At 36.8% G+C, this 20,259-nt stretch overlaps 5 protein-coding genes, 1 non-coding gene and 1 pseudogene across 7 annotated transcripts in view; 4 read left to right on the forward strand and 3 right to left on the reverse strand.

Annotated features, from left to right (window-relative positions):
* LOC106305805 (cystine lyase CORI3-like) overlaps window positions 1-3,451 on the forward strand; it is a 6,355-nt gene extending 2,904 nt beyond the window's left edge. Inside the window, exon 7 of the mRNA XM_013742196.1 lies at window positions 3,327-3,451. Coding sequence (XP_013597650.1) covers window positions 3,327-3,343 — 17 coding nt within the window. The 3' untranslated portion in view covers window positions 3,344-3,451. The remainder of the gene's footprint in view (window positions 1-3,326) is intronic.
* Window positions 3,326-4,796, forward strand: LOC106305806 (reticulon-like protein B1). The gene is made up of 5 exons (XM_013742198.1): window positions 3,326-3,605; window positions 3,740-3,920; window positions 4,004-4,145; window positions 4,226-4,295; window positions 4,375-4,796. Exons 1-5 carry the CDS (start codon window positions 3,362-3,364, stop codon window positions 4,542-4,544), a joined length of 807 nt encoding a protein of 268 aa, XP_013597652.1. The 5' UTR covers window positions 3,326-3,361; the 3' UTR covers window positions 4,545-4,796.
* A 160-nt stretch (window positions 4,797-4,956) lies between these two features.
* TRNAL-CAA lies at window positions 4,957-5,040 on the forward strand. The gene has a single exon. It is a non-coding gene; the product is annotated as a tRNA-Leu (tRNA).
* Window positions 5,041-5,467: 427 nt separating this feature from the next.
* Window positions 5,468-8,582, reverse strand: LOC106305807 (calcium-dependent protein kinase 3). The gene is made up of 8 exons (XM_013742199.1): window positions 8,085-8,582; window positions 6,983-7,269; window positions 6,770-6,913; window positions 6,541-6,693; window positions 6,186-6,469; window positions 5,987-6,114; window positions 5,816-5,915; window positions 5,468-5,733 (listed from the first exon to the last, which is right to left on the reverse strand). The coding sequence occupies exons 1-8, from the start codon at window positions 8,486-8,488 to the stop codon at window positions 5,644-5,646; spliced, it is 1,590 nt and encodes a 529-aa protein (XP_013597653.1). The 5' UTR covers window positions 8,489-8,582; the 3' UTR covers window positions 5,468-5,643.
* Window positions 8,583-8,666: 84 nt separating this feature from the next.
* LOC106305808 (4-hydroxybenzoate polyprenyltransferase, mitochondrial) lies at window positions 8,667-11,411 on the reverse strand. Of its 2 annotated transcripts, XM_013742201.1 has the most exons (10): window positions 11,180-11,411; window positions 10,679-11,073; window positions 10,469-10,604; window positions 10,274-10,395; window positions 10,115-10,184; window positions 9,881-10,030; window positions 9,777-9,808; window positions 9,398-9,501; window positions 9,204-9,300; window positions 8,667-9,129 (listed from the first exon to the last, which is right to left on the reverse strand). In XM_013742201.1, exons 2-10 carry the CDS (start codon window positions 11,050-11,052, stop codon window positions 9,060-9,062), a joined length of 1,155 nt encoding a protein of 384 aa, XP_013597655.1. In that variant the 5' UTR covers window positions 11,053-11,073; window positions 11,180-11,411; the 3' UTR covers window positions 8,667-9,059. The 2 variants fall into 2 exon arrangements, with proteins under 2 accessions (XP_013597655.1, XP_013597654.1); XM_013742200.1 differs by lacking the exon at window positions 9,398-9,501 and having other exon boundaries at window positions 9,673-9,808; window positions 11,180-11,410.
* Window positions 11,412-15,996: 4,585 nt separating this feature from the next.
* Window positions 15,997-16,803, forward strand: LOC106303370 (malate dehydrogenase [NADP], chloroplastic-like). Its single transcript, XM_013739656.1, has 3 exons — window positions 15,997-16,169; window positions 16,247-16,340; window positions 16,597-16,803. Exons 1-3 carry the CDS (start codon window positions 15,997-15,999, stop codon window positions 16,801-16,803), a joined length of 474 nt encoding a protein of 157 aa, XP_013595110.1.
* Window positions 16,804-17,089: 286 nt separating this feature from the next.
* Window positions 17,090-17,867, reverse strand: LOC106304327 (annotated as a pseudogene).
* Window positions 17,868-20,259: the final 2,392 nt, after the last annotated feature.

Genomic DNA, 20,259 nt, shown 5'->3' on the forward strand with positions numbered 1-20,259 from the left:
CCCCACCATCCACTCCCCCTTCCGTCCCCCTTTCCTTCCCCCTTTCCATTTCCATAGGTGAAGCTTAATTCACGCAAAGACGTCAACTAAGTGGGTCAATGTGTATCTTGTCCTTAGTCTTTTATCTATGCTAATAAATTGGTGCTCTGCTGATTTGAGATAAATTATGAGCACTTTTAGTATTTGTTTTTGTGACATATATATAAAGTTTGTGTACTTATCACCAATCGTGTGATCGATCGTTTCTCTTGGTATGATATTTTGATGTATTTCTACTTTTAAAAATAAAGTTAAGAAATTGAAATTTCCTTTCACTTCTGAATAATATGGATTCTTATTTGAAAATTCTTTTTAAATATTATATATTTAATTTATGTCTCCAAATTCTGGCTTGAAAATTCCATTATAATACATTGAATATTATTCTTTTAACTATTTCAAAATACATATGTAATGTTGTTTATTGCTCAAAATCATGTCGACTCAGATCGGACTGAAGCATTAGTTCCAAAAGCACTCCCTGACCCGAAACAAACTGCCGGCGTAGATTGAGATTCTAAGAAACTTTAGTGGACACATAAGCATGTATCTAGAGTCTAGACTTTATATTCTTATTTTCAAGTTTATGCGTTGCGTATTGCGGTGAACTTTACGACAATCCCCTGTATATTAATCAAGGAACATTTGAAAAGATGTAATCTCAATTTTTTAATAATTAAAAAATACCAATTATTTATGTATCAATCAATTAGATAGTTAATTAGTCTTATGTGTCAGCCTCATATTGAAATTGAAAAACATGTTGGTCTAATTCGATTTTTATATCTCACTGAAAACATTTAATACCAACTATATGATATCATATGATATTAACTAAAGAAATGTGATTATTTATTATATATTATTTCCTTAAATAAAACCTACGTAATTACCTAATGTGATTATGATATATATAGTAATTAATGATTTTAAATAATGAAGATTTTCTAATAATTTGTATGCTTTCTATCATTTTTGTTTAATTATTTACTATTAAAATAAATTACACAATTACATTAATCATATATTAAAATTTTAGATTTTTTTTGTATATGTTGTATTTTGAATTTTTCAAAACGAGTATAAATTACTAAAACTGTTAAAAGTCTCACATAAATTTTTGTGATCAATGTTTAAATTTTTTTCTATAATAAGATACAATGATAATAAAATCATATAAATAAATAATTTTATTTTAATAGGTGTTTATGTTGATATATATATATATATATATATATACTTCATTTCGTTTACATTTAGTTATATATCATATACGATAAATAAGATGGATTGTTTTGATTTATTTATTTTAAAATGATTGCGAATAAACAACAAGCCAATTTATTACATAATAGTAACTGATTTCTTAGTTATTTAATATATATAATTATTATTTTATTATTTCATAATATGTAGAAAAATATAAAATAAGTATTTATTCTGCACAAGGCATAGATCTTAACCTAAGTATGTATCTCTTTAATAATTTTGAATCTTAAACATTTTCTAAATCTCAGGCCAAAATAAAAGAAAGAAATGAAAATAAACTAAAAAATCAATATTTATATCGAGCAATAACCAAAATAACACAAAAGAAGAAAAATATCGAAGATAGATAGGATTGACACGTGAACGTAAACTTCTTATAAGCATAATTAAATTTTAAATTGCTAAATCATGATATAAAACCGAGCTGGCATAGTTTCATTGTAACCAAATAGTAGGCATGAGATTTTTCAGCCTAAACGTTAGGTTTTTATGCGATAAATAATTTTTTGACGTAAAATATTTTAAAAAATGAGATTAGTTCATTAGTAAACAATTATGTGATTAACAAAAAAAGTTTTAAAAAATTGTTTAAGAGTCAAATATATTAATTCGATCAATAATATAAAATTTTTTCCATATGATATTTCTTAAATAATTTTCATATAAATTTACCATGCGCAAGAGCAGATCTTATCCTAGTTTAGTTTAATCGTCATTACTGAAATTGGATTATGCTTGATTATTTTAATTTGAATTCATCTATTTTTTTTTTCTTTTTCTTTTTTGTTTCTTTAGTTTTCCACTTTAAGACATAGAAATCCTACATGCATCTCTTGCTTGAATTATTAACGAAAATTACATTATTTATAGTACTAGAAGATATCGCACCTGTTTGATGTTCTTACGATGGCATATATTGTTATTTTTGGTAGTCTGGTTACTCTAACCTCATGAAGATACTCTTTGATGAGCCTCCAAAATTTGTATGCTTTCGTTTTACTTAGTTTCCATCAAGCGTGTCCAAGTATGCTTTGTATGAATTTCGTTAACCATTGTTCTTCATGCTATCACTCAATCACTTGATTGCATTACTGTTATATCAGATTTAGCGTTTATACTTTTTTTTTTTTTTTGGTAACTTCTTTTATTTCTTTTAAACTGAAAAAAGCTACAAACTTAACGCCTCACAAAGCGCCCACACTCGGGAAAATACTCGAAAAAACTTTAACTATATACACAAACCTGCCAATTTACTCCAAAAAATAATGAAGAAGAATTCGCTCGGACATCTTAACAAACTGCGAAGGGACTGAGGACAATGGAGCCTCTTATGTGCTCAATTCGTCTTTCATTTGCAGCAAGGTAATTCACTTTTTGGTCTTTCTGAAGTCTCTCTAAGCCGAAAACAAAGAAAAAAAAAATGTTTGGTTTGAGCATTCGGTATAGTATTGATTCTAGTTTATTTGTGATCAATAATACTCTGGATTGGGCCAACGTGAAAACTAGTAATGGGCTTGATTATTTATAGGTAATGTTCATCATTTGTACTCTCCCTCTTTTGATATTCTAGAAGTGACAAGCCTACCTAGAACTGTTTCCTGACTAATAACTTGTTCACAATGTATACAACAGTGTTTATCATATACAAACTACATCATATATAAATTTAAAACAAATATTTTGTCGTTCGGCAGTGAGAAAGAACGTGACTCATGTACGAATGGCTGAATCTTTCTCCACGGGATCTTACAAACATCTTGACTCACCCGGGCGACACCTACACACTACCCAATTTACTTAGCGCTTAAACCTCCGCCACGTCAACCTCCCCCGATGACGGGAGCCGTTAACTCTGACGGCGTCACATGTCGGTTCCTTAATGAAATGTGTCGGCTTGGCTCAAGTTAAGTAACGACGAACAAATCGAACGGCTCAGATCATAAACAAAATTTAAACGGACATGATTGATTTTGAATATTCTTTCTTGCCTTCACCTTTATATACTCTCTCTTCTGAAGCTTTAAGATCTGTGTGAAATCGGATCGGAGAAGAGATGACGGACGAACACAAACACAAACACGACGAACCTGTAACCGCTTCGGAGCCAGCTGTTGAGGTTGTGGAGAGGGAATCGCTGATGGACAAGATCTCGGAGAAGCTCCACCACGGTGGCGATTCTTCGTCAGATGACGACGACAAGAATATGTCTTCCGACTCTTCGTCTTCAATGAAATCGAAAGTTTACCGCTTGTTCGGAAGGGAGAAGCCTGTTCACAAGGTCCTCGGCGGTGGAAAACGTACGGTTTTTGCTCCGATCTGGTTTTGCTTTCGTTAGTTTTGGTATTTGAATTGGTGTGATTTGGATCTGGGTTTGGTTAAAGGTGTAGTTTTGTGTATAAAGTTCGATGCTTTCTAATGTTTTGATATGCAGCGGCGGATATATTCATGTGGAAGAACAAGAAGATGTCTGGTGGTGTACTCGGCGGTGCTACAGCCGCTTGGGTTCTCTTTGAGTTGATGGAGTATCACCTTCTTACTCTCCTCTGCCACGTCATGATTGTTGTGCTGGCTGTGTTGTTTCTCTGGTCTAATGCCACCATGTTTATCAACAAGTGAGTTTGATTATTAGATTTGGTGTTTAGTCTCTTCTCGGTTGTTAATGATTTTGAGTTTTTTTTTTTTTTTTTTTGGTTAGGTCTCCACCGAAGATTCCTGAAGTTCATATCCCTGAGGAGCCTATTCTCCAGCTTGCGTCTGGGCTTAGGGTTCAAATCAATAGAGGCTTCTCTTCTCTTCGTGAGATTGCATCTGGAAGGGATCTCAAGAAGTTTCTTACTGTAAGTTCGATCTCTTTTTGGGAAGTTGTGTGCTTTGGATGTTTGTTCTGATGATATTTCAACGTTTTGATTGAGTTAAGGCTATTGCTGGCTTATGGGTTGTGTCGATCTTGGGTGGCTGGTTCAATTTCTTGACATTGGCATACATAGGTAAATGCTTTCATCTTTCATAACGTGTAGTAGTCCTTACCTTCTCCTGATGACTAAACCTTTTTCCCTCCTGCAACAGCTCTTGTGCTGCTCTTCACGGTTCCTCTTGCCTACGACAAGTTCGAGGACAAAGTCGACCCGTTAGGTGAGAAAGCAATGATAGAGATCAAGAAGCAGTATGCAGTGTTGGACGAGAAGGTGTTGAGCAAGATCCCATTGGGCCCGTTGAAGAACAAGAAGAAAGATTAGGTTTTTACGAAAATGGTAATTCGTCGATAGCAAAAAAAGAACACGGTGTTGTGAAATGGTGTCGAAGCTATGTGTTAGATCTTTTAATATGTTATTTGGTTTTTGTCATTGTTGGTGAAGAGATGATACAGTTAGTGTTGTCTCTCTCTCTCTCTCTCTCTCTCTCTCTCTCTCTGTATAACTTAAGAATTTCAAGATATTTAAATTTTCAACTTTTCAGTCTCGTGCTTTAAGATTGTTAATTTCGTTTGATGCAAGTCAAAAAAGCTGTTTCCTCATCTTTGTAAGAAGCCTTGGGCGTTTGTACAGTATCTTATAAAATGCAATGAAACTTCCGGTCTTTAATAAGGAAGATTTATACTTAACATACTAATCTACTACATTTACCTGTAAAATGAAGTATTCCACAACAGTCAGGGTGGCCGAGTGGTCTAAGGCGCCAGACTCAAGTTCTGGTCCTCGTGAGAGGGCGTGGGTTCAAATACCACTTCTGACAATTCTTTTCGTTTTTATATCTTTATTTTTTAGTTCATTCATTTGTGTTGTTTACTTACTTACAGTTAGCTTTTTCTACATTTGTATGTGAATTACTACAGCTACGATCACCGATTTTGTTTACAACCTAAACCAAGTCAAAACTTGACAAAAACCAAGATGAATCCGTGTAAACAATACTTCGGCTTGGTGGTGTCTTAGTCCTCCGTAGAACGCAAATAAACCAATCATTTTACACTACCACCAAGGCACCAGGCCATCAATGTGGCTGTCTGAGTGGATTATAAACCCCGAATAAGGTTTAGGATTATAATGCTAAGTTGGATTTTGAAATTAACACTTATAATCAAATGATGGACCTGCAAGTATAATCTCACATGAGACAAACCTGCAAGTGACTTTTTTTATAATCAAATGTCGTGGTGATAAAAGAAGATATTGCAAGAGAAAATAAACATCATTGTAACAAAACAAACAAAGCTAAGATAAAGTAAAGAGAGAAGCAAAGCAAACAAAGGATACATCAAAAGATCTCTCGTCAGAGAAACATAAAGAGAAAGAGATTTGTTGTAGTTATCATTACCCTCTCTAAACTTCCTTCGTTTTACATGTTGACTCTGCGTCGGTTCGTCACCAGTTCTGGATTTCCCTTCTTCATCATCGCTACGAACTCTTCGTAGTTTATTTTCCCGTCCTGACAGATTTTGAATTCACAAAAGTGAGTGCGTGTTATTAACAAGACTAATGCATATAATAAATGTGTGTATGACACGTACACGATCGGTGTCAACTTCAGCAATGATCTCTTTGATGGATTTGTCATCACCCATGTTGTATTTCTTCATGGCCTGCTCTAGCTCTTCCATTGTTATGTACCTAAATAACACAAAATCAAAAGTGTGAAGACTTTGTTACTAAAGAGGTAGCTTACTAATGTTTTTTATTACCCGCTGTTGTCCTTGTCGAAGTACTGGAAAGCAGTGTACAAGTGATCCTCACGTTCGATTCTGTTCATATGCATTGTCGCTGATATAAACTCCAAGTAGTCAATCGATCCATCTCCATCCATATCAGCCTATAAACCAAAAACCAATAATAATAAGCCTTTTGGTTTATCCAGTGGGGGAGAAAACACCAGAGACTTACTGCTTCCATTAACTGTCTTATTTCAGCCTCAGAGATCTTATTGCCAAGCTTTGGGAGACCGGTTCTCAACTCCTCCAAGGTGACTATTCCGTTTTTATCGGTGTCTAGAGCTTTGAACATCTCTTTCAGACCAATGATTTCTTCTTCAGACAGGTTCTCTGCTATGACCTTGAGTGCCATCTTCTTTAGTTTGTTCATCGCTCTGAACTGTTTCATCCTGGACAACACAGCATTGTCAAGCGGTTTGTCTGACGCCTCTCCGTCTTCTTTAATCCACGGATGATCTGCGTATGTATCAAAAACGTGTAAAAGAACAGTGTTTAATCATCAAAACAAAGTTACCAAGTGGTCTTACTCAACACTTCGCTAGCTGTAAGCCGGTCTTTAGGGTCATACTTCAACATTCTCTTCACAAGATCTTTGGCACCAGCCGACACCGTTGGCCACGGATCAGCTGAGAAGTCAAGCTCTCCTTTTAGAATAGCATCAAAGATCCCTGTCTCATTTTCTGCACAACAGAAACACATTCATGTTCCACTGTTTTAAACTCTCTTCTCAAACAAGATGAAGACAAGTAATAGTACCTCCCCAAAACGGCGGGACACCGCTGATAAGGATGAACAGAATCACACCGGCACTCCAGATATCAGCCTCTGGTCCATAGTTCCGTTTCAAAACCTCCGGGGCCACATAGTATGCACTCCCAACAAGATCCTTAAACTTATCTCCTGCATTCAACACAATCAAAGTTACACCACATATGAAAGTAATAGAGTCCATTCTCAAATTAGCCTAACCTGGTTTAAAGAAGACGGATAGACCAAAGTCTGTAGCTTTCAACGGAGAGTTCTCATCTTTGCTCAGGAAGAGAAAGTTCTCAGGCTTTAAATCACGGTGCATCACACCCATAGAGTGGCAACTATGCACAACCATCACCATCTGCCTGCACAAATCGGCAGCCGCTCTCTCCGTGTAATGGCCTTTAGCTATGATCCTGTCGAAAAGCTCCCCTCCTTCGCACAGCTCCATTATCAGATTCACCGAGTGTCTGTCCTCGTAAGCTCCCTTCAAGTCCACTATGTTCCTACAAATCAATGCACCAATATGTTATGTTCCCCTGACATACACTAATCATTTCTAGAGTAACATATGTTCTCATTAGTCACTACCAATATTCTAAAAATCAGTCTAGCTGGCGCCTATACGTCCCCAACTCGCCAAATCGGATCTAAACGAAACGATTTTTAGAACTAGGTACTCCCCTAATCAATAATCTTATATAAAACAACTAACTACATCCTAGCGATTTTTAGAACATTGGTCATTACTATTGGATCTTGACAACTAACTACATCCTAGCGATTTTTAGAACATTGGTCATTACTATTGGATCTTGACAACTAACTACATCCTAGCGATTTTTAGAACATTGGTCATTACTATTGGATCTTGACAACTAACTACATCCTAGCGATTTTTAGAACATTGGTCATTACTATTGGATCTTGACAACTAACTACATCCTAGCGATTTTTAGAACATTGGTCATTACTATTGGATCTTGACAACTAACTACATCCTAGCGATTTTTAGAACATTGGTCATTACTATTGGATCTTGACAACTAACTACATCCTAGCGATTTTTAGAACATTGGTCATTACTATTGGATCTTGACAACTAACTACATCCTAGCGATTTTTAGAACATTGGTCATTACTATTGGATCTTGACAACTAACTACATCCTAGCGATTTTTAGAACTAGGTACTCCCCTAATCAATAATCTTATATAAAACAACTAACTACATCCTAGCGATGTTTTGAAAATTGGTTATTAGTCTTGGGATCTTGACCGCCTTTCATATTCATTTTAGGAAACTCTCGAAATAAAATTACCTGTGACCACTTAGATGGTGCATAATCTGGACTTCGCGGCGAACGTCTTCAATGTCGTCACGGTGGACGAGGCGGCGCGTGGGGATCGACTTGCAGGCGAAGAGTTTTTTGGTCTCTTTGTGAGTGACGAGATACGTGACTCCGAACTGGCCACGACCTAGCTCCTTGCCGAAGTCGTACGTTCCCCTGACATTCTCCATCGGACGGCCTAAGATCCGACCGTTCTGCTGAGCAGATGCGGCGGAGCGGGATCCGCCGGTTGAGGAAGATCCGACGGGTGCGGAGCCAGAACCGGAAGATCCGCGGCGCCCTCCGGAAGGTTGGACATGGTGGACGACGTTGGTGGAGGAAGAGGAGGACGGTGGCGGACCGGAGGATTTGGACTTGCTGTGTCTGTGTCCCATTGCCGAACGAACTTTGTTTTTCTCTGAGTCAATAAAGTCAACTGAGAGGCAAAAGATCCGATGGTCCGAAGATGAACACGGGAAGATGGAGACTACGTGGCGTGTTTTTATTGGCGTATAGCTGGAGCAATTAAAACCGCGTATTTTTGGAAAAAAAATATTATAAAACGACAAATTATTTTCCCACTGGAGTATAAACTTAAGTGAATGAATGAGAAAAGGTAAAATCTTCTATTTATGTATACTTTTACGATAATTCAATCTTTTGCAATTTGAGATTGAAAATAAAATAAAATTATTGCTAGGTTTTAATCCTCTAATTACAAATGACCGTATGATAACTATTTTATAAAAGCCTCTAGACTGACTAGAAGGTTTACTCAGTCAACAATTTGGACCAAGACATGAATCACAAAACAACAGTTCTTATTAACAGAAGAGAAGAGTCAAAAGTTTCAGCTTATCTGACACTAGCTTCTTTGAGTTTTCGGATCCTGAAGGCATGGGTTTACTCTGTACTCTCAGAACAGCTTCATGGAGCATTCATCAACAGAAAGAGAGATAGAGATCTCTATTGAAAAGATCTTCCAAGTACAACTCCGCTAAATATAATAGCACCAAACCACTTGTTTGACACAAATCTATTGCAAACATCAAAACCAGAGAAGTGTTAGCTTTTTTCACATATTGAACATTCATCAAAAGTGTTACATACTTTCTACTGCAGTCAGGGCGAGATGAAAAGTCAGCTGTCCCTATTTGCCATCCTAACTGTCCCGATGCAGCCACCAGTGACGCGTAGTATTGCCACCCTTCATCATCAGATCAAGAAACCAAAAGTAAAATAAAATAGTGTAGATTGAACTGGGAATCACAAAAGAAGCTTTGTGGCAGTTCAATGAGTAGTACCGAGATCTGCACTCAGTCCAGAAAGTGCAAGCAACCCCATGGATGCTGTGCCAAATCCAGTTAGCCAAAGCTTTGTGTTATCACCGAACCTAAGAGCCGTAGACTTCAAGTCAGCTGTCCCTATTTGCCATCCTAAGTGTCCTGAAGCAGCGACCAGTGATGCGTAATATTGCCACCCTTAATCATTACAGCAAGAAACACAAAATAAAAAAGAATGTGGATGGAATTTGGAATCACAAAAAAGAACTGAACCGTTGTGAAGTTCATTGAGTTACCGAGATCTGCACTCAGTCCAGAAAGTGCAAGCAACCCCATGGATGCTGTGCCAAATCCAGTTAGCCAAAGCTTTGTGTTATCACCGAACCTAAGAGCCGTAGACTTCACACCAACCTTCACATCATCTTCTTTGTCCTGGAGAATAGCTACTCTGTTACTTTTCATAATCTATGAAAGTTAAAAGTTAAGAACAGAGTTGAATAATACCTGATGTGCATAAATAGTATCATAAACAAGAGTCCAGCAGATTCCAGAGAGATACAGAGGGAGCACAACAGCTGGCTCTACGCTTCCTTTAACTGCAGCCCATCCTAACAATGCTCCCCAGTTTATTGTCAATCCTAAAAATGCTTGAGGCTGCAATCACAATCCAAGAATCTATAATAAACAAATAAACCAAGAAGATAACATACTGACTAAATTTGAGAAGCCTTAAATTACCCAAAATGTAAACCTCTTCATAAGCGGGTAGGAGAAGACAAGGAACAATGATGAAGCCCCTAACAGACGGCTGCACAATATATAGACTGAGACGAGCTCAAGTAACTCAATCACAAAACCAAAGGGAAGGCATGACTTTATCTCTTCAAAAATTTAAACCTGTAATTGTTAAGTTGGAGAAGAATCCCTAAGCCTAGAAGCAATTGTAGCACAAGAAATTGAAGCCCTTGGAACGGTGTCAAAAGACCACTGGCTATAGGTCTTAATCTTGTACGATCAACCTGGATAGAAAATGCATTTAACATAACAAAGATTTATAACATCACTTAGTCTTTTGTGAACAACAAAACTGACCTTTGTATCAATGTCCTGATCAAGCAGATCATTTATAGTACAGCCAGCACCTCTAAGAAGTATAGCTCCGCAACCAAACAAACCCATCATTTTAAAACTAGGAAGGCTCCCAGGATCAGCAGCCAACGCAATTGACCTAATACAAGAACGAAGCTGAATCTCAAAAAGTGAAATGTCTTCACTCAAAGGGAAAGTAAAAAACTTACGTACCACATACAAGGCCAAGCAAGCAACCAAGTGCCAATAGGTTTATCCAAACGAGCAAGCTTAGCATAACCTCTAGCTCTTTCTGGTAAATACAAATCTATCCAAGAAGAATCTTCCTTAACACCACCAAAACCACTCATCTCCTGACGACCCCTTTCCAAAACCAAAGACGACGACCACATTCCAGCAACCAATCTATTAGCTTGGTGGTTATGATGATTCCACAGAGTATACTTAGACAAAGGGTTGATGTAGTGTGTAATAGTAACAGGTGTGGACAAGTATATATGTTGTTGAGAGTGGAATACAGAGAGAGTTGCCGAGACGGTTGGTTTCAACAACCGTCTTGAAACACGGGACAGCACAAAAAACGCCATCTTCGAAATAGAAAGCTTTGCCTGCAAGAAAAATAAGAGTTTCAAAAACGCCAAACAAAACAAAGACTCCTGTTTCGCTTGTGTCTGTAAAAAAAAAAAATCAAACAAGACAAGACAACATTCTTACGGTCGAAATTCCAGCTAAGACTCTAGAACGTTCGTGACCGTTTCGAGTCACTACATAGGTTCGTCAATGACGAAATCTCAGAGCCTGATCTCGGTTGGTTCTAGATAATTTAGTTCCTTGGACAAAAAAACAAGAAACTACAAATCGAACTCAACAGACTGGTCGGATGATGAGGAAGAAGAATGGGAGTGGAAGCTTACCGGCGGCCAAACAACGACTCCGGTGTGAATGAGAAACTATCTGAATTCCGAGCTAGAGACTTCTCCAGTAACTTAGATGGATCATTAATGGGCCATGCATTGTTCTCTATTCCAGTAACTAGGCCAGCAAAAGCTTGGGTGTGGGCTACTGAAGAACCAAAATTATAATAAAATGATATATTTTTTTAAAAAACAAATAGAGAATTACTATAATATCACGTTTGATAAATTTTAAACTCTTTTTTTGACATCAACTTTTACAAAAAACTTATACTGTAAACCAAAACAGGAGTTTTGCATCCATGTGAATGACGAAAAACGGTTGCTACGTGACACTGCGTGCTAGACTGTTCGCCTTTGAATTTTGCATCTGTGGTAAATGAATGATTTCTGATCTCTGAATTGAGGAAACTTTCTTTCTGGGTCTTGATATCTTCCAAATAACTTTCAAAAGCTGGTTATTCTTCTGGTTCCGAAACCATCTTCACTAATTGAGAACAGTCTGTTGCAAACGTAACCTGAAACTGACATAAGTTTTTCATACACTCTATTGCCCAAAGTAGCGCTTCCACATCTGCATGAAGAGAAGAAATACTAGCCCTGACATTTCTTGCCCCCATCAAACCATCAAAATCTTCTACAATATTATACCAACCTTGTCCTGAAAAAGATCATTCTTTTTTCCAAAAACCATCTGTAAAACACCATCGTCCTGGAATTGACGGTAGGATCGCGACCTCTGTGTGTGGTGTTTCCCTCTGTGTGTTCAACAACTATGCCTCAGCCCAAAGTGTTGATTCTGTTTCTGCTAGCTTAAGCGTTTCCCGGGTATCCATATCTAAATTACTGAAAACTTTATTATTCTTTCTTTTCCAAATATACCATAGTATCCATGTAAACTGATGATCATCCATTTGCGAAAGAACTCTCCAAAAGAGATGATACATGTTTGTGAAGAGAGAACTAGTTGGAAAATTAGCTGGATTTGATGGTATCTTTGAGAGCGCTCAAACTTGAAGTGCTGGAAAACATTCAAAAAACACATGGTTTATCGATTCCTCTGAAGCTCCACATTTAGCACCACATATGTTTCTTGTATTCCTCTCGCTCGCAGATTTTTCTTAACTGCTATACACCCTAACACCAAGTGCCATAAAAAATGTTGTATTTTCGTTGGACACTATACTTTCCAACAGAACAAAATTAATTTGATTATTAGATTAAAATTTGTAGAACAAAATTAAATTTACAATATTAATATCATATGAATGAGATATTGAGTGAATATCTCACCCAATGAAAACGTTTTTATGATCAGCCATGATGATGAAACACATTAGTGGGTCTAATCAACACAATAATAGCACAAGGCTCTTTCCAGAGCATGATTCATCAGATTTTTCGAGCTTTTTCGAGCTTTGTGGAATCCATATGTCATTAAGTGAAAAAACTTGTAAAACCAACCAAAACATTTCATTTATACAACTCAGTATTTGGTGAAGACACGTAAGCTTACAACTTCATCCCAATGAGGAATCAATCCATTCGACATCTTTATAGCTATCTTTAGCATAATCAAAAGCAGAGAGAAGCTGAACCAGAAGCTTGGCGATGTTTTCCACATGAGGAGCCAGATCAATGAGTACCCAGGGATGGCTTTAGCTTTTAAGATCGCTTTTGAGTTTACCTGGATTGAGATGGACCTGTACGTAACCTGCGGGTTGCTCTAAGCCGCGTCCGTAACCCGCAGTGAAGCTCTCCAATCTTTGATTCTCATTCATCGCAATCGGCAGTTGCTCAGCCACCACAAACTCCGTCTTCACTGTGGCGTGCTCTGGTGCGCGCCAGGAACCTCACCGTTACGGTAATATTTAGTCATTCATTTGTTTTTCAATCCTGAAATAGCGACTATGAAGCATAAAGAAGTTTTTATAATAGAGTATTTAGGCCATGGAGGCGATGAAAGGTGTTTTGTATAAGAAGATTAATGTTGTGAAGAATGTGGAGGAGCTGATGAAATTTGAGCCTCATGAAATTTATTTGAGCTGATTTTCTCAAGTTTTTTCGTAACACTAAATGTGTTCTCACCTTTTCAGTGCTCTTGAGAATGATCTTTAATGAAACTGAGATTTCGAAATTGTGAGATCTTTTGTGGGACAATCTTTTGTTTGGCAAATTGGGAGATGAAGGTTCTAAAACTAAAACAAAATTGCAGTCCAGGACCATGAGTAGGCCCGATTAACCACAGTTTGTAAGTCTTCTTTATTTTTTATGTTTTCAATGTCTAAATGTGAGAGACATCGAAGAAGTAAGCGAAAGAGAAAGTAACATCTGTGATTTTGATGGCCTTAAGAGTTAATGGTGAAGCTATATCATCCGAGAGAATCTAAGTATGAAATCTCTAATATTCCTTCCTTCAACCTTTTTTGCTGGTTTTGATATTTGTTTTTTCTTGCCATAATTTATGTAGTCATAATGTTTACCTTTAAGGAGGCTGTGTACACATTTCCTCTTAGTGTTGGAAATGTGTTTAGGTCTTTTGGACTTTCTCATGAAATTGTTAGAAGAAGATTTCCTATACGTCATGTGCACATTAGTAATGAAATTGTAGAGTTTGATATTTTAATCAATGATTTACTTTCTATTATCAATATACGAAAAATAAATAGACAATAAGAAAACTAAAATTTCTTTTACTTTTTACTAGGTTTCAAGTTTTAGAACCTCTGCATAAGATTCTCCATGAATCATGAGAACTGATTCTGGAAAGGAATTTGTTCTTATTTTTCATGTTGAAAAGTATTATGTAGATCATATAGTTTCTTTTTTAAAGAAAAAAAAATTTCATATATTTAAGTTGTTTTCAAACTCAGGTTGATGTTCGATCCATATGCTAAAGTTGTATATGACTATCTCAGATTAATAAAAAGCACCGTAAAATCTAAAGTGTGAATGTATATTGTAGGTGCACATACGGTATACCTTTCCAAGCTAGCACATTTTTTTCAAGAGGATTTTGGTGAGTTTTCTATTAAAAAAAACACCTATGTAACCCCTTAAAATGCCACCTTATCAACGCTTATTATTATAAGATAAATTTTTTATAATATCTAGTGGTGTGTATGCTTTTTGAAATTGTTTAAGCAAATTTGATACACTATCAAGAGTTACAGAAATTACATTATCAGATTAGCTTAATACTAATTCTGTAAAAATACAAAATTTATATAAAATCTCTGTCTGCGGCGTAACGCGGGTATTAACCTAGTTTATATATCAATGAGTTGATAGTTGAACACTTTAGATTAGATACGTAACTTTAGATTGAACACATTTTTTCAAGAGGATTTTGGTGAGTTTTCTATTAAAAAACCACCTATGTAACACCTTAAAATGCCACCTTATCAACGCTTATTATTATAAGATAATTTTTTTATAATATCTATTGGTGTGTATGCTTTTTGAAATTGTTTAAGCAAATTTGATACACTATCAAGAGTTGCAGAAATTACACTTTAGATCTAATAATGATGTACCTGTAAAGGCCGACACAGGATGATCCGCTAGTTTTCTTTTTATAAATTGTAAATACCATTACCATCTAATGAGCAAAAGTACAAGAACATCACATAATGCAACTTGAGAACAAAATTGCTTGATAAAGCAAAATGCTTGTACAAGCCCCCAAAAAGTTTTAAAAGGCTTGTAGAAACTCATAGGACTAATCTAAGGATGTTCCTAGCTTAATGCTACCCAAATTGAAGTGAAGGCTAGGCACAAAACCTATGTGGAAATAAAATGGATGATCTACTACAAATAGTGCCACTGCCCTTTATTGTCGTCAACACATAGTTTTTACAATCATTGCACGTTTAACATACATGCATACGTGATTGCGACTTATGTATCATTTTCTCTCTCTGAATATCATCTCGCTATAAGATTTCATTCAGTAAATTAAATTTACTAGTCCCATTTAATTTAACAAAAAGAAATGCTCGTCCAAATTAACCAATACCAATACCACTATCACTAGATATGTGTTTTTTTTTTTTTTGGAACACATCACTAGATATGTGTATATATGGGAAATTTAAAATTAATTAACGTATCATTACATAGAACACGATAGTTAGAGTCATTCAAGTTTTATTGAGCATGTTCATTCAAGGCTCTTAAGTATGGCTCTTAGGCTAATAAGTAATCAAAATAAATGAAAAATGGTAATTAATTTAGGAGTCGGGTCTTAATTAAACGTTTCAAGACACGCTTCTTAGTGGACGCGTGTTGATAGGGCATTGGAGATGTGATTTTGGTCGGTGAAGAAAACTTCAACCCGACGAAGGATGTGTTCTCTCTTCCCCGAAGTCGACGATGACCACACTATCATACACCGACGTCGATTGCAACCTCGGACCGACAATCGTTGAACATATCTAGTCTATTGATTGTGTGATTGATTGTTAGATGATGGACCTGGATCTCTCCTCGAAGGAGGTAGGAGGAAAGAGCCGTTATGGATTCTCTAATCCTCTCTGTCTTGGCGCGCGCTCTCTCTCTCTGTCTCTCCATAGTTCCGTAAAACTTCTCACTTTCACAGTTTGTGTCTGTGCGATAATGGCCATGTCTGAGCTTTCAACCCCCAAAACGACGTCGCCTTTCCTCCGCTCTTCGTCTCAGCTTCGCCTCTCCTCCAAGTTGCATCTTTCAAACCAGTTTCGCCATCTTCTTCTTCCTCCACCTCTCCACACAACTTCCATCTCCAAATCTCTTGCTCTGTTTTCTCAGAAGTAAGTCTCTTTACACTCTTCAAATAAAGTTTCAACCTTTATCTGATCATATGCTTGTTTTGAATTTATGTTAAAAGTAGCCAAGCACCTGTCGCGGTTCAAGAAAATGGGTCGGTGAAGACGAAGAAAGAGTGTTATGGAGTGTTCTGCCTCACCTATGACCTCAAAGCTGTAATCTTTACTTTCTCTCTGTTTCAGTTGTAAAGTTTCAACCTTTAAAACTCTTTGTTCTTTGATTTTGAGTTACCAAACGTGTGTGTTTACAAGAGGAGGAGACTTAATCATGGAAGAAGATGATCAATATCGCAGTCTCAGGTGCTGCAGGCATGATTTCAAACCACCTTCTCTTCAAAGTAAGTCCTTCCTTTAGATTTGATTACTTTACTTACCAATCATTTGATCTTATCTTATTGTTTTCCTTGTGTAGCTTGCTTCAGGTTCAGTGTTAGGACCAAACCAGCCCATTGCTTTGAAACTTCTTGGATCAGAGAGATCAATCCAAGCCCTCGAAGGTGTTGCAATGGAGCTGGAGGATTCCGTGTTCCCCTTGTTGAGAGAAGTTGATATAGGAACATATCCATATGAAGTGTTTCAAGATGTGGACTGGGCTCTTCTGATTGGTGCAAAGCCTTGAGGACCTGGAATGGAACGTGCTTTGTTCTGACCAAATATAACGTATACATATTTCGCCTTGATGAAAGGCTATTATAGTCTCGTTTGAGTTACTTCTATTGTCCTTTCTCTGTATATGCTTTTTTTTAAGAACCCTTAATTGGGTTCTACCATTGGAGCACTCAAAATCATTGTTTCTTAACAAAAGTTCTTAACTTAAGTTTATTACTTATATATTCACTAAGAACCCAATTAGAGGTTCCCCCATTGAACATGCTCTTAGACCATCTTACAAGAACCAAACGAACTCCACGTACAAGACCACACTTATTCATTATTATATTGAAAACACCTTAATAAGTAAATTGAGATAGTGATGACTTGATGGTGATGGTGATGGTAATTGTGATTGTGATGTTGATTAAGCTTTGTGGACGTGCTCCTGCATCTCAGCAACCATGCTCTTGACGAGTTTCATGTAGCTACTTGGTTCGGGGACTTCATCGTTGCGCTTCTCCCAGATCATAGTGATTTTTCCGACGCAACTATCTTCAGTCTTGGGAATAAATTGGACGACGATGTCACAAACCTTGAAATGCTCCATCACGTGACCTTCAAGTCCTCTAGCCGTCATTGTTTTATTCTCATCGTCTATCTCTCTCTTCTCCTTGTATACCTCCTGTTTTCCATCTTTATATGCATGTGGTCATTAATTAAATTTAGGTCATGTTCATATGCAATGACACACTTATGAGCTGCTGTATATTTAAACTTAGATGTGTCGTATATATAAAATATTAAATGTATATTGAGAAAATTAGAAGGTATAAGTAAATAAATACCCAACGTGTAGTTCCAAATCTTGATACCCCCGTGAGAGTCCCATTCGCCCTCGTGAACGGTAACATTTTGAATGTGGTGGCCAATGGTATCAGGGAAGAGATGATTCTCGCTCTTCACCTCTTGTAGTGTTTCTCCGCGGTCCCTTTTAAAGGAACCTCCGTCACGTATGTTCCCGACGTCGCCATTTCTCTCTCTTGTTTTAAAGCTTCAACTCTCCTTTTTTGGTTTGTTTGATGAAATAACTCTTGTCTTCGCCATGATTTATATAGTGAATGTGACAGTCAAAACATGGTTTCTACCGTCTCTTTGATCAATCATTTTTCAAAAATCCATCATTTGATAGGGCATGCTAGAATCTTCGGTTCTTTTCTTTTAACAGAAATTAATGAGCTACATAAATGAAACCACCTTCCAAGGGTAATCAAATTCACGATCGCATTTATCAATGTAGGTAGTAGTTGGCACGGGATTGTTTTAATATATAACCAATCATTCCCATACACACATTTATCGTGTGTATTTCTTCTCCTTTTTCTTTGAGTAGCTTTTTGACACCATTTAAATTTACTACACAGATTGATAATTTTTTCACCTCTTGTTGGACTATAATGAAGTTCCACTTCCAACGGAATTCTAGGCTTCAGTGAGAGGAATCCAAACCTTTTAGAGTGCTCATTCGTTACGTTTCACAACTGTTGTGCAACTTTCAGATCATTCTCACTTGCATATGGTGCATTCCGCAGCATTTTCTTAAAGTTGGTAATTAACTGCGTTTGAATGCTTCGTTAGTATTTTAGAGAAACTCGAGATGGCTAAGCTCCAAATATTGAGAATGAGCGAAACAAACTGAAACAAACCACCAAAAGCTCTCTTATCTCCTCATCAAAACACCAATGTAAAGAGCTTTTTGTTTCTCCTGTTTCGTAACTAGACTTTAGGTCAAACTGTCCTCTTTTACAAATTTGTTTTTGGGTAATAGACATAAGTCCGTTTTCATATGGAAGCTGTGTCGTGGCGCCCTTCCATTGGGAACTAATCTTCAGGGCCGTGGGATTATCACAGACGGCTCTTGCCCACACTGCACTCAGCCGGAAACAGCCCCCTGCATCTGTTCTTCCTTTGCCCTTTCGCAAGACAAGTGTGGAACCTTGCTCCTTTCCACTCAGTACCGGACTTCGCCACAGCCACCTCACTCCATGATTGCTTTGCATTCATGTCGACTCTGCGATGCTTACCGCCAACGGGTATTTCAAGCAACCTCTCCCCTTGGATCCTCTGGGGATCTGGACATCACGAAACCTGCTTTTGTTTGAGAATAAGTCAGTTACGGCGCGATCTATGGTAGTGAATGCAGTGGTAGCAGCTCGCGAATGGCTATTTGCGCAGGTGGTAAACACAACAAAGAGCTCTCCTACACAAACAGGTAATGAGACACCCCCTACCAACCCTGATGTGATCTACTGCAATACGGATGCGGCATGGTCTGTTTCAAGAAGAGCAGGGCTCGGGTGGTGCTTCAAAAATGCAGCTCATGGCGTCTACTCGGAAGGCTCGCGGGCAATCGATCACATATCCTCTCCCCTCATGGCGGAAGCGCTGGCTATGAGGGAAGCAATGCAGGAAGCTAAGCGCACATCTCTCCTTAGCGTCTGGTTTCGAACCGACTCACAAGAGCTCGCGAGAGCTATAAACTCGAAGTCATATCCGGTGGAGCTTTTTGGAGTTCTCATGGATATCGAGCTACTATCTTCATCCTTCTCATTTGTCTTTATCTCTTTTATTGGTCGCGAACACAATTGTGTAGCAGACTCCCTTGTGAAGTCTGCTCTCTAAAACCATGTCTCGACTTTGTATTGAACTACCCGTTTAGATTTATAAATCAGTTGGTTGCCAAAAAAAAAATATATATAAGTCCGTTCATAAAGAAAGCATCTAAAATGCATAAACGACATGAAAGTGATTACGTCTTCAAAACGTGCAATATATAAAACGCTTTTCATTAAATTCTATATATAGAGAGACTTATATATGCAAGTTTATTTATACTTGTATTTATTTGATTCATCATTGTTTTCAGTCATTATCTGGTTGCTTAATGATATGTACTAATGTTGCCGTAGTATAATTCAAAACGAAAGACCAATAGTGTGCATGTGTAGTTTATATACAAAAAGGTATTACAAAGATCATTTGTTATTGCATATCTTCAACCAATATTTACTCTTTAATAGAATATACTAGGTTAAGATCCGCGCCTTGCGCAGGATCAACATTATATATATAAATTATTTTATGTATTAAATATTTTTACATATTATGAAATAATTAATATATATTAAATAATTAAAGTTCAGTAACTATTAAATATATAATTAAATTGGTGCGAACATATAAATCAATTTTATTAATCCAAAAAAAAAAATTTATATTTGGTAGGATATGTAATTAAATTTAAATGATACTAACATAGATAATATATTTTAGTATATTTTTAATATTAATGTCTATTAAATGATGATTTCTACTCATATAATTTTTTGATCATTTATATCTTTTGTAAAAAAAATTAAAATACTGATAACAAAATTTTCATTGTGGGATTAATAGTTTTAGTAATTTATAATTTTAAAAAAAA

Source organism: Brassica oleracea, chromosome C7 (assembly GCF_000695525.1).
Source record: "Brassica oleracea var. oleracea cultivar TO1000 chromosome C7, BOL, whole genome shotgun sequence".
Taxonomy (NCBI): Eukaryota; Viridiplantae; Streptophyta; class Magnoliopsida; order Brassicales; family Brassicaceae; genus Brassica; species Brassica oleracea.

What these genes read in the sequence shown, in the direction of transcription:
- LOC106305808 (XM_013742201.1), bottom strand. Translation starts at nt 11,052, where the DNA reads ATGGCGTTTTTTGTGCTGTCCCGTGTTTCAAGACGGTTGTTGAAACCA. An exon ending in ATACTATTTATGCACATCAG is followed by an intron (nt 9,809 to 9,880) that starts GTATTATTCAAC and finishes GCTATTCTCCAG; the next exon opens with GACAAAGAAGATGATGTGAA. An exon ending in GATGTGAAGGTTGGTGTGAA is followed by an intron (nt 9,502 to 9,776) that starts GTCTACGGCTCT and finishes AGCTGACTTGAA; the next exon opens with GTCTACGGCTCTTAGGTTCG.
- LOC106303370 (XM_013739656.1), top strand. Translation starts at nt 15,997, where the DNA reads ATGGCCATGTCTGAGCTTTCAACCCCCAAAACGACGTCGCCTTTCCTC. An exon ending in CTTGCTCTGTTTTCTCAGAA is followed by an intron (nt 16,170 to 16,246) that starts GTAAGTCTCTTT and finishes TTATGTTAAAAG; the next exon opens with TAGCCAAGCACCTGTCGCGG. An exon ending in TCACCTATGACCTCAAAGCT is followed by an intron (nt 16,341 to 16,596) that starts GTAATCTTTACT and finishes TTCCTTGTGTAG; the next exon opens with CTTGCTTCAGGTTCAGTGTT.
- LOC106305807 (XM_013742199.1), bottom strand. Translation starts at nt 8,488, where the DNA reads ATGGGACACAGACACAGCAAGTCCAAATCCTCCGGTCCGCCACCGTCC. An exon ending in CACCATCTAAGTGGTCACAG is followed by an intron (nt 7,270 to 8,084) that starts GTAATTTTATTT and finishes ATTGATTTGTAG; the next exon opens with GAACATAGTGGACTTGAAGG. An exon ending in CTGAAGTTGACACCGATCGT is followed by an intron (nt 5,734 to 5,815) that starts GTACGTGTCATA and finishes AAAATCTGTCAG; the next exon opens with GACGGGAAAATAAACTACGA.
- LOC106305806 (XM_013742198.1), top strand. Translation starts at nt 3,362, where the DNA reads ATGACGGACGAACACAAACACAAACACGACGAACCTGTAACCGCTTCG. An exon ending in GCCACCATGTTTATCAACAA is followed by an intron (nt 3,921 to 4,003) that starts GTGAGTTTGATT and finishes TTTTTTGGTTAG; the next exon opens with GTCTCCACCGAAGATTCCTG. An exon ending in ATCTCAAGAAGTTTCTTACT is followed by an intron (nt 4,146 to 4,225) that starts GTAAGTTCGATC and finishes GATTGAGTTAAG; the next exon opens with GCTATTGCTGGCTTATGGGT.